Source organism: Maylandia zebra, linkage group LG20 (assembly GCF_041146795.1).
Source record: "Maylandia zebra isolate NMK-2024a linkage group LG20, Mzebra_GT3a, whole genome shotgun sequence".
In the NCBI taxonomy this organism is placed as follows: Eukaryota; Metazoa; Chordata; class Actinopteri; order Cichliformes; family Cichlidae; genus Maylandia; species Maylandia zebra.
The window spans coordinates 16,478,978-16,491,632 of record NC_135186.1 but is presented as its reverse complement, the minus strand read 5'-3'; the positions used below and the strand labels follow the sequence as shown (position 1 = coordinate 16,491,632).

Sequence of the window (12,655 nt, the reverse complement as noted above, 5' to 3'; positions counted from 1 at the left end):
CTAAAAGGTAAGCCTGTTTCTCCATCACCTGTTCAGCTCTGATGATTCAGTAAGGACATCTCCTGGTTTCATCTTCATGTTACCCTCTCACCACATAACCAAACCGATATCATGACCAGCAGCTTTTACAGCTGTGGCTCCAGCAAACATTAGCTGATACTAGAAATTAATATTAAATAAATTCTAACAACAGCTGATCAAGCTTAAACGTGCTGCTGTTGTTTAGCGTGACATCGGCTGGTTTCCTCTTTCTGGCGCAAAGTGGGCGATAAATAAACAAGAGAGAAAAGCCGATCAGTTGATCATTGATCAGTTTCATGATTTAAGTAGAAACAGGAGAGGGAGGGGAGAGAATGAGAGAAGAAGAGGCAGCTGTGCAGCGTAACGACAGAATAACTCCACCTTTGTGTCTTTTTTTCATTATAGCTAAAGTACGGGACAAACTGCCTCTCTTCTCAGCTCAATACGAAATGCGCAATATTTTCTCTGAATGTGGGACCATTCCATTTTTTAAGGAGCCGTTGACAACTCTATTTTATTCATTAGGTTAGTCAGTAAAGTTCACTATCAGTAACATCATAGCACCCACCCAGCTGTATAGAAACTCGCAGTACGAGTTATTGTAACTGACTGTAAAAAGTCACCACAACGAAAATAAACTACCGTATTTTCACGACCATAAGGCGCACTTAAAAGTCTTAGATTTTCTTCAAAAAGTACGGCGCGCCCTATAGCACAGTGCGCCCTGTGTGTTGTAAGGAGGACGTAGTAGAGAACACCATGAGAACGCTAAAGGGTGAAGTGTGGGCGTTGATCATATATACCAGACAATCGCACATACCTTATAAAAGGACAGGTATGTGCATTATGTGGAACATCGTTGTTTTAACAACCCTGAAAATGGCAAAGAGACACGCTTATGAAGCACAGTTTAAACTGAAGGCCATCAGCTATGCGGAGGAACATGGAAATCGAGCAGCGGCGAGAGAATTTAAGATTAACGAATCGATGGTTGGCAAATGGAGGAAGCTAGAAAACAAGCTCCGGCAGGTCAAGAAAACGCAGCTGAGTTTCCGCGGACATAAGGTGAGGTGGCCCGAGTTGGAGGAAAGACTCGAGCGGTGGATCATCGAGCAAAGAACGAGCGGGAGAAGCGTTTCGACGGTCACCATTCGGCTAAAAGCAGTTTCACTAGCTGAAGAGATGAACATTGAACATTTCCAAGGAGGTCCGTCTTGGTGCTTTCGTTTTATGAAACTGTGCCATTTTTCCATCCGGACCAGGACTACGGTAGCGCAGCAACTTTCAGCAGATTATAAGGAAAAGCTGGCCATCTTCCGCTCCAACTGCAGCAAACACATCGGCGACAAAAACATCCAGCCCAGCCACATCACAAACATGGACGAGGTCCCGCTCACTTTTGACATCCCGGTGAGTCACACTGTGGAGAAGAAGGGGACCAGCACGGTAGCGATACGCACAACGGGGTATGAAAAGTTGTCTTTTACTGTTGTGCTTGGCTGCCATGCTAATGGACAGAAACTGCCGCCTATGGTGATTTTTAAGAGAAAGACTTTGCCTAAAGAGAAGTTTCCAGCAGGAATCATCATTAAGGCAAATGAAAAGGGCTGGATGGATGAGGAAATGATGAAAGAGTGGCTGAGGGAGGTGTATGTAAGGAGACCAGGTGGTTTTTTCCACGCATCACCATCGCTCTTAATCTGTGACTCTATGCGTGCCCACCTCACAGCCGATGTGAAAAAACTAGTGAAACAAATGAACTGTGAGCTTGCTGTCATTCCGGGAGGCCTGACAAAGGAACTCCAACCGCTGGACATCGGTGTGAACCGCCTGTTCAAAGTAAGGCTGCGAGTGGCCTGGGAGCGATGGATGACCGATGGAGACCACAGTTTCACCAAGAGTGGAAGGCAGCGCCGGGCGAGTTACGCCACAATTTGCCAATGGATTGTAGATGCTTGGGCTAACATGTCTGCTGGCACTGTTGTTCGAGCTTTCGCAAAAGCCGGCATCATTTCCGAGGAGCCGCACGGCACGGAAAGTGACTCTGACAGTGAAGAAAGTGAACTTGGCATGTTTGATGGAGATTTAGCGCAGCTGTTCAATTCAGACACAGAGGATGAGGACTTCGATGGGTTTGATTGATGATAAAAATGTGAGTACCAAACTTCGTTTTGCTCCTGCTTTATTTTTAAATATGCACACTTGTATGCTTGTGTGTTGTTGATGATGACGATTACTGGTAATAAAAATGTGAGTACCAAACTCAGTTTTGCTCCTGCTTTATTTTTAAATATGCACACTTGTATGCTTGTGTGCTGTTGATGATGACAATTACCGGTAATAGAAATGGGAGTAAGGTACCGAACTCAGGTTTGCTCCCGCTTTATTTTTAAATAAGCATACGGTACTTGTATGCGCCCTATAATCCAGTGCGCCTTATGTGTGTGTTAATAATAATAATAATAATGGATTGGATTTATATAGCGCTTTTCAATACCACTATTCATTCACTCTCACATTCATACACTGGTGGAGGCAGCTACAGTTGTAGCCACAGCTGCCCTGGGGCAGACTGACAGAAGCGAGGCTGCCATATCGCGCCATCGGCCCCTCTGGCCAACACCAGTAGGCAAGTAGGGTAAAGTGTCTTGCCCAAGGACACAACGACCAGGACAGAGAGCCCAGGGATCGAACCGGCGACCTTCCGGTTACAGATGCGATTCCCAACCCCCGTGAGCCACGGTCGCCCAATACAGTTAAATACAGTAATGGCACACATAACTGTGACTGCGCCTTTTAGTACAGTGCGTCTTATGGTCGTGAAAATACGGTACCCCTAAACTTGGTTTATATCTGACCCAGCTAGACTGCAGGTCATAACTTCTGACCTGAAGTTCAGTTCACCTGACACTCGGACTGGCGGCTACCTTGGGCCTCTCCTCCTCTGTGGAAGCTCCGCCATAGCCACCACCAAACAACGGAGTTATTTTTACACATCGGCCAGCATCTGGCCAATCCACCACCTCTCATTGTTCATGCCATTACAAAAAAAAAAAAAAAAAAGTCATCAGCCCACCGGTCAAATGGTGTACCCGATGGCCAGTCCAGCTATGTTAACCTGTTAATCTTTTGCCGAAAAATTGTTTTCTGCGGTGCGGTCTTTCGTGCTTGGCTCACCTACCTTTGCTAACATGATGCTCATAGTGCAGAAGCCGATGCTGCATTCACTTACACTCGGATATCTGAGCTCCACTGTGAAAACATAATCATACATTTGATATTTCATTGAATTTTATTGTTTTAGCTTCGGTGTGGCACCTGGGGTGGCCAGTCTGGTTGGGGGGTGGGGGGTGGCCTGTGCCCCCCCCAGGCCACCCCGCTGGACACGCCACTGCTTTACTCGTGAGCAGGCATGGATGCAACCACAAACACACTTTATCAATGTCCCAGTGACAGCTCTGTGCACCAGTACAAACCTGTAATGCAAAATTGTATGAGTGTTGGAGTGAAGAGTCTCACACACACACACTCCCTTTCCTCACAGACTCCTCTGTTGATGCCCATTACAGATGCTAATACCATGACGGGTTCCATTTAGCTGAAGAGAAATCTGGAGTCAATCAGGAAACAACTAACATCCTCTGGAAAACCACAGTCCTCACATACACACAGACACACTCAGATGGCCAAATTGTAAGCTAACTAAGCCCAATATTTATCTTTTTTTCCACCTACCATCCACGAGCGACTCCACTGTCTAAGCAGATAGCTCCGTGCTGACGAGTTGTGTCCTGCTAATTTCTATTTAGACATCAGCATTTCCCCTGGGAGTCCTATGATGGATCTTTGTTTCATTGACTACAGTTCAGGGAGGAACCTCGTCTGCCGCAGTGAGCATGTGTTTTTCCTCTTAATGCTCCTTTTCGCCCTCTATTTTCTCTCACTCCCAGGTCAATTAACCCTAATATAAGAATCAGGAAATCAGGAAAAACACAAATAGCTACAGAGAGAATTTTGCAAAAAAGACAGATAGATCTAAAAAAAAAAAAGAAAAAAAAATTACTCTTATATCAACACCAGGGAGCAGTAAGCTCCTGTAAGGATCTGATCTGCCTCTTTGTGTTTTTCAAAGGTGCTGTGTTGATGTAACCTCTGACTTTAATACTACTGATTAAAGTCACCTCTTAGGCTGCTGATGTAGTTCATGAACCACAGCTGGAGCGTGATGGGGAGACCCACATTTTGGCCATATCTCCAGCAGAAGGAGCCCTGTCGACAGCTTGCAGCAGTGTTGGCGGATCCCTGGCAGGTACGCTGAAAGACACCCCCCCTGGGCCTAGTTTGTCCCACGTTAGCAGTGACCTTGAAACACAACAAGGAACAATAAACCATAAATCAACAGAGAATGAGTGTGTGTGTGTGTGCGCGCGCGCTGCAGGGGCACACAGTGGGGAAAAAGAAGGGAAGAAAGAGAAGGAATAAAAGTGGCTGAAGAGAGGAGGCAGAGCGGACCCAGCAACACCTGTCATTCCTGGTTTGGTTTATGGACATCAGTGGCCGGCCGGGTCGCAGCATAGCACCACTCTCCTCCACTGTTTGGTGGACTCAGCAGAACTGGAGATCACTCACCAGGATCTGACCTTCAGGATCTGAGGGAGGGAGAGACAAGGGAGGCACTCCTGAGGTGGGAGGGATGTAAAGGAGTGAGGAGGAATAGATGGTTTTCCCTTTGTTTTCACATTTAAATGGCCTGGTAAATGGCCTGTATTTATATAGCGCTTTACTAGTCCCTAAGGACCCCAAAGCGCTTTACATATCCAGTCATCCACCCATTCACACACACACACACACACACACACACACACACTGGTGATGGCAACCTACATTGTAGCCACAGCCACCCTGGGGCGCACTGACAGAGGCGAGGCTGCCGGACACTGGCGCCACCGGGCCCTCTGACCACCACCAGTAGGCAACGGGTGAAGTGTCTTGCCCAAGGACACAACAACCGAGACTGTCCAAGCTGGGGCTCGAACCGGCAACCTTCCGATTACAAGGCGAACTCCCAACTCTTGAGCCACGATCTAAAGCTTGCTCTCATTGCACAGTATTTAAATGATTATCGGGGTTTTTGCAGGTACATGCTGGTAAAGTCAGCCATCTTTGAAATGCTACCTGGCAGTTATTTTAAAGTTTAGGGTTAAAGCTGTGATTTTAATTTTCAGCTGTAACTCTGAAATTAAATCTGCATCTACAGAAGCACGAGTCAAATCATACTTTAAAATTCTCTGTCTGGTACCAAATGGATCTGGTGTGTGAAATCCAATGGACTAAACAGAACTTGTAGATCTGCGGGTTTTGCAAGTCTTCAAATGAGAACTAATAATTAATATACTGACCACAAAGTTTTTAAGAAGCAACCCGGTAATTGTTCAATATAAGGCATGTTATTTTAAATAATTTACTAACCATAATAAAATCATGGATTGGTGATACGTCCAGTTGTATGGAGCAAAGGGCGGGAACCCAGAATGAGTCCCGCTCCTGAACACAGTCAAAACAAAAACCAACACAGACAGAAAGGAGAGAGAGACAGAAAACAAAAACAGAAGCCAAACTTCTGAGGGAACATGACTATGGGCTCAAAGTGTGGTCTTAAATATTTTCTACAGTGGTCCCTCGTTTATTGCGGGAGTTACATTCTAAAAATAACCCACGATAGGTGAAATCCGCAAAGTAGCCAACTTTATCTTTTACAATTATTATAGATGTTTTAAGGCTGTAAAACCCCTCACTACACACTTTATACACTTTTCTCAAAACAGGCATGAATATTTCAAACTTTTCTCTCTTGTTTAAACACTCAAACCTTCATAGAAAAATAAGTGCAGTATTATAGAATGAAACCAAAGGCACCCGCGGCTGCCTTTGACGTCGCAAAATGCGACATTGTGTCACGGCGAGTGAGATAAGCCGTGTGAAAATAATAAATGAGGATCCAATCGCAGGCAGTCGTGAAGATGCGAAGGTGGTTTATTGAACACAAAATAAATATGGACAAACAGCAAATGGAGCTCGAACTAAACTAGACTGGAAAACAACTAAACTACAGAGCACAAACCTGAATGAGAACGAGCAGAGGAGAATGACGATGGACAGCAGGGAGAACACATGGGTGAGACATGGGGGATACACAGACGGACCAGCAACTACAATGACAGAGGACACGACTTAAATACACACAGCGATGATGTAGATGCAGGCAACAGTGTAGAAGTCACAGGGGATGATTCAGCAGGTGATGGCTGAACAAACTTCCCCAGACCGTCAGCAGACGTGAGGATGTGCTTGATGGGTCCTCCAGGACCCCCAGCAGATGAGGCGTGGTGCTGGGTGGGCTCCTCGGACCCACCAGCTGACTTGGCTTGAGGCTGGACGGGCAACTCGGGCCCTCCAGCTGACGTGGTGTGAGGCTGGACGGGCTCCTCCGGCCCTCCAGCTGAGATAGACGGCTGAATGGGTCCCTCTGGTCCTCTAGCAGAGGACAGGGGCAGAGGGGTGAACTCAATGGAGCTCTCAGCAAGGGATGATGGCTGAGACTGCTCAGTAAAGTCCTCTAGTAGAGCTGCTGGTGCTGGCATCTTGACCTCTACACTCTAAAAAGTAATTAATGGGACCTTTAGTCATTACTTACATATATATGTTGTTGTGAAATGAAAAATCAAGTTCATAAATACTGTTAGACTTCCTAATTGAAATTTTTATTTTATTGAGTTCGGGTGACTCATAAATTATGCCTCTTTACTCAATATATAATCGTGATTTGTCTGAATTTAAAATCTTCTTTTAATCAAAAAACAATATAATTTTAAGTTCTGTCGATGTAAAATACAACTTGATGACGTGTAAACAGCTCACAGTTCCCTTCTTCTACACAAGCGGACATATTCAACAGCACGTGTTCAAGGTTTATCAAGAGCTGTGTTCGTCGCGAACGGTGAGTAATTTTATGCGAAATTACACATATCTGCAGTTGCTCTGGATTTTGTTAGTTTACTGTAAAACAACGACGTAACATACATAACATACATCTTAGCTTGCCCCCGCGTTTGTGTGTTTTAATATACACACAGCAGCTAATTCCGCGATAGCATAAATTGTTGGGCTCTTTTTGGAAAATTTAACACTGATGTTACTCTAATGCAGACCACTGTAATTGTCTTATAATTTTTAAAAGATAGCGGACGTTGTTAGCCCCGGCGCAAACTACTATGCTAACGTAGCTAGCCAAGCTAAGTTGTGTTCACTGTGATTTTATTTTTGAAATGTGAAATTTATTTTTTGAAGGGAAGCATTTTATGTTAGTAATTGGTGTGGTGTGAGCAGAATCATCTGCAGCTCAACGTGGCAAAGACCAAGGAACTGATCGTGGACTTCAGGAAGACCAGGAAACACTTGACCCCTGTTTCAATCCAGGGGGTCAGTGTTGACATTGTGGAGGACTATAAATACCTTGGAGTACACATTGACAATAAACTGGACTGGGCTAAAAACACCACAGCACTTTACAGGAAGGGCCAGAGTCGTCTCTATTTTTTGAGGCGACTGAGGTCCTTCAACATCTGCCAGAAAATGCTGAGGATTTTCTACGAGTCTGTTGTGGCCAGTGCGATCCTCTATGCTGTTGCGTGCTGGGGGAGCAGGCTGAGGGTCGCAGATGCCAACAGACTTAATAAACTGATCCGTAAGGCCAGCAATGTTGTGGGGATGGAGCTGGACTCCCTCAAGGTGGTGTCGGAGAGGCGGATGCTGTCCAAGATAAAGACAATGTTGGATAACACCTCCCACCCACTCCATGACATGTTGGTCAGTCACAGGAGCTCGTTCAGTGAGAGACTGAGATTACCGAAAAGCACCACTGAACGACACAGGAAATCATTCCTGCCTGTGGCCATCTCCCTGTACAATGCATCCACTTAACACACTGTTTGCTGCTACAACTACACATGTTTCTTTTCCAAATATTTATTTATAAGTGACTTATGTATGTATGTATGTATATATATGTATATATTGTACTATTCTTAGTTAGCGTATTGTCTGTCTTGTCTTAATGTTGGTTTAAAATGGAGCACTGTAACAAAAAAAATAATTTCCCCCAGGGATCAATAAAGTATTCTGATTCTGATTCTGATTCTGATTAATTGTTAAGAAACGCTCCTAAATTTTCGTAACGTTACGGGGTGAAGTTCAACCCCATTGGCTTCTGCGCAGGAAGTGCGGTCGCCATTAGTCCGGTGTGTCTGTTGACCGCTAAGAATCTCACCGAAATATTCAGTTACTTTGCTGTGTTTCTTGCCAGGACAAAGGCTCAAACCATCATCTTCTCCTGGTATCGAATACCAAGGGACCTTCTGAAGTAAGCTTTAACAAGTAAGCTTGAATTGAGTAATTCAGAATCATGAGGTATGGATTGGCCTTGTAAAATCTGTAAATTTGCAACCTCCACTAAGGAAGAGCTGATGAAACATTATAGGTTACGCCATATCCCCAGTATACAGCCTCTGCCATGTCCTTACCTAGATTGTTTTTGTTCATTTAAGTCATGGGGTAGCCTAAAATCACACATATCAAGGAAACACTCAACTCACTCAACAATGAGAACCTCTGAAATACTCAGTTTCTGTTGCCAGTTCTGTAATGTGGGCACATTTTCCACTGAAAAAGAGTATTTTGAACACCTTCTATTTTTTTCTATCAATCAGGACAACACAGTTGAAAAGCGCAGAGAAATTGCTATTCGCTGCCTTATAGTCTATCTTGGAGAGAAGGAGGAGGATCTTTTCAAACAATACAGTGTAAGTACTTGAGTTGGTTTTTAATTTTTTGTTTAGTTTTGAATGCATGTCTCTGTTGGGTCTTTGTGTTTTGTTCATTGGATTTTCTGTTCAGGGTTGAGTATTTAAGTCATTCAGTGCCATAGACGTCTTCAGACGTCAAAATGAATTCGAACGCTCAGTGCCATAGACGCCTCTTGAGCTTTTTATTGAATTGAGAAGGTGGTGGAGTTGATTACATGGATAAAATCCCACCAGCGTGACAGTCGGCTCTACTGAGAACGAGTATTGTGGCGCGATTTTTGATCCAGCTCGTCATTTCGAGCTTGAGGCCCGCAGCCTGACGTCATGGTTTTTCTAGCGATTCCAGTGAACATGAACCGGATTTATCTCCTGTTAGAAACTTCTGAAGGCAGCAGGGACCAGAATAATGAATGATTTGCTGCATAAAACACACAGAACACAGAACCGATAGCCGGGTGGGGGGTGAACAGACTAAGTCGCGCACTCACTTGTGCACATGCGGGAGTAACACACACACACAGACTCTCTGAATCATAAATTAGTCGCTTTTTTCTTATATATTTTTCAAATGTTGAAATTGTCTATAAACAACTATTTTTATACACAAAATAATCTGCCAAAAGTACATTTTTACAGGTGATTTTTTTACTTCATAGTAGTAAAACATAGTTGAGATGTTGCATGAATCATTGAAACACGAAATATTTACATCAAAGTCACTGATCTGCTAGAAAAACCTATTTACACAAAGCGCTTTTGATCCAGAAACAGGTGTTTTGTCATGAAAGTTTCTCTTTTCTACTGCAGATTTCTAAATAACAGAGGTAGAAACATTTTTTTTTGCTGCTGAAAGAAGAGAGACTCATTTTTGTCATGGTGGTTTCAGAATTCACATAGTCATAGAACAAAATATTCTGTGAGCCTTCAAAATCAGTGAAAAACCTAAATATCTCTGGCACTGAGGGGAGTATGAAATCTGAGAGTGGCTGGCACTGAATGAGTTAAGGGACATTCCAACCCTAAGTGAAGATATGTCTATTGCCATGTATAAGTGAGAAAAAAGCATTTCAGAATTACAATCCGAAGATGTTTATTGCCATTGTCATTGAACATAATTTGCTGAATAGAAACCTGTTTCCGTGATAAGGTGCAACATAAACACACAGGATAAAAAATTTTGTAGCCAGCGCAGTCATTTTCCTGATCTGGCAGCAGAGCATAAACAATGGAAGTGAATGGCAGGTACCAGCATTTTGTGTTCAAAAGTGATTAAAATCACTCAATAATGATACCAAGTATTCCTGGGGAGCTCAACAATCATACTGACTGCAAATGAAAAGTATGAATTGACATGAAGGATTTTCAGGAGCCGATTTAGACTTGGGACTACATTACGACAGAGCACTGCTGTAAGCCTCCACATGGTTATAACACAGCAGTTGAAGCCACTGCCGACCAGTGTCTATAAACCAACATGCTATTTGTGCAATATTTCTTCAACAAATCAACGACCCATCCATTGTTACTGCAGCTGCTTGTATAGTAGTGGCTGTGTGTGTTTGTTTATGGAAGCTGGAGACTTTTTCAACTGTTGCGTTATATCCATGCACCATGCAGTGGATGTTTACAGCGGTGTTTGTCGTAACTGCAATGTAGTCTCAAGTCTAAATCAGCTTCTGCAAATCTTCCGTGTTACTTTTGCACTTTTCATTTGCCGTGAACATGATTACTGAGCTCCCAAGAAATATTTGTTTTCATTACTGTTTTCATTTTTGTTAGTCATTTTAATCACTTTTGCACACAACATGCTAGCACCTGCTATTCACTTCCATTGTTTACGCTCTGCTAAAGCAAATGGATTGCTTTCGGATCAGGAGAATTAGTATGCTGTTTACAAAAGGCTTGTTTCTCACTTTCTAACTGTGGCAATATGTCAATAGATAAAATTTCACTTAGAAGTGGAATAACCCTTAAAAATGATTTATTAGATTTTCTTTTCAAAGTGGAAAAACAAAACTGTGAAAAACAAGACATTTTTTATTTTAAACGTTGGATTATGGTTTAATTTAGCTTTTAAAAATTACAGAATGACAAAGTAAAATCACTGAAAAACACAAAAGACAACCTGTTTTAGCTTATTTTCCTACCTGTAGTAGTTCATTCCCTTATGCACGTCATCCTGAAGTGCTTGAGCTATGTATTTTATACATCCTAACATTTAATTTCTCCTACAAGGATGAGGAGGAGCTCAACGCAGACCTTGCAATGCAAATCATGAAGATTGCTATCATTGGTCATGGGCCTGCAACCATCATCGTTGAGGGATCCAAGATCCTGGAGAGGATTGATGTTGCCAGATCCTGTGCTTTGATGATGGGAGTAATCTACGCTCTGAACCTTACCTATCCCAAGCAGCTGAAATTTACCTTTGAGGTATTTCAAAAGCTATGCCTTGAGCTTGATGGACAAAAAGCCAGCTCTAAAGTAATGAATCTTAAGTTTGGTATTTTCCAGAGCAGACTTGATAGACCATTCGTGAGTGAGTTTCACAAAAACCTTATTCCTGCATTTCTGGTACTACTTCATTGTGTTTTACTAAATTTTAAAGCGCTGTTCTTAAGTCTTCTGAGTTAATGTTTTGCCGTGTCTTAAATGCTGTTATTTGCACATTTTTAAGGAATCTGTTTAATTTCTCCCATGACCTGTGTTCTGAGGGTATTGGTGTGTTTTAAAGTTTGTGTAATGCCCTCTTTAGCAGAGTTGGCTGGTGACTGACACCCAGCCTCTGGGGAGGCCCTAGAGGGAGCAACTGTCTCTGAGATGGCCAGCTTAAGTGAACCAGCTAAAGTTTGTGTGAAGTGTGTTCCCTGCTTGTAATGAGGCTGTGAGGATGATGGCTGGGTAAATGAGTGGGCAGACAGCTGAACTGGTGGCAACAGAGCTATAGGCAGCGAAGCGGCTACAGACTGACCTACCGGAGACGGTTGTAGTGGAGGTGTAATAAATTGTGGAGTGTCTGACTGAACTGAGGGCAGCTGGGCTGCTGACTGAACTGAGGGCAGCTGGGCTGCTGACTGAACTGAGGGCAGCTGGGCTGCTGACTGAACTGAGGGCAGCTGGGCTGCTGACTGGGGTGAAAGTGAGGATGGGACAATATGGCCAGAAAAACCAGTTTCAGAAAGGTTTATTGCTTTCCCTGAAGGAACTGACGGAGACAAGAAAGCTTCCCAGACACTTAAATTCCCTATGTTCGTAGTGCTAGGCTCAGCTACTCCGGGCATGGAAACAACAGCGTGAAAATAGTCATTAGCACGAAAAGTCGGCTCAACAAAGGTAGTCTTAGGAGCAATGGTCATGGGTGAGACAGAGAAATCCTTATTAATTTTAGAGGAGACACAAAAAATAGCTCCAGAAGAAATAGACCTAGTATCTGGGTCAGAAGGAACATAAGGAGTGTCTGTTTCACCCACCACAGCCGACTGTTTTGACATCCTGAAGTCCGGCTGTGGGGTGCCGCGCCGGTGACGCGAACGTCGCTTCCTCCCTGCCGACTGCACCGGCGGGCCAGGCGACTGCTCCGGCTGGCCGGGTAAAACCTTCACCGGGGGGCTGGGTTGGGAAGCAGTAGCGGCTGGAGGGTGGAGGTGAAGTTCGTGGAGAATGAAGTTTTATACCAGAGGGTGCAGTGAGTCCAATAGCCAGGGATAATCGGAAATAAGCTGTTGTAGCCTGGCTTCCAGAAGGTAGAGAAATGCTTCTCCCTCATGCTCTAG

The 12,655-nt window shown here is 43.8% G+C and overlaps 1 protein-coding gene across 2 annotated transcripts; it reads left to right on the top strand.

Annotated features, from left to right (window-relative positions):
* Window positions 1–6,826: 6,826 nt before the first annotated feature.
* LOC143414440 (uncharacterized) lies at window positions 6,827–11,557 on the top strand. 2 transcript variants are annotated; one of them, XM_076878793.1, is made up of 4 exons: window positions 6,827–7,018; window positions 8,384–8,440; window positions 8,787–8,879; window positions 11,118–11,557. In XM_076878793.1, exons 1-4 carry the CDS (start codon window positions 6,920–6,922, stop codon window positions 11,514–11,516), a joined length of 648 nt encoding a protein of 215 aa, XP_076734908.1. In that variant the 5' UTR covers window positions 6,827–6,919; the 3' UTR covers window positions 11,517–11,557. The 2 variants fall into 2 exon arrangements, 1 of the variants encoding a protein (XP_076734908.1); XR_013095055.1 differs by lacking the exon at window positions 6,827–7,018 and having other exon boundaries at window positions 8,351–8,454.
* The last annotated feature ends 1,098 nt before the right edge of the window (window positions 11,558–12,655 follow it).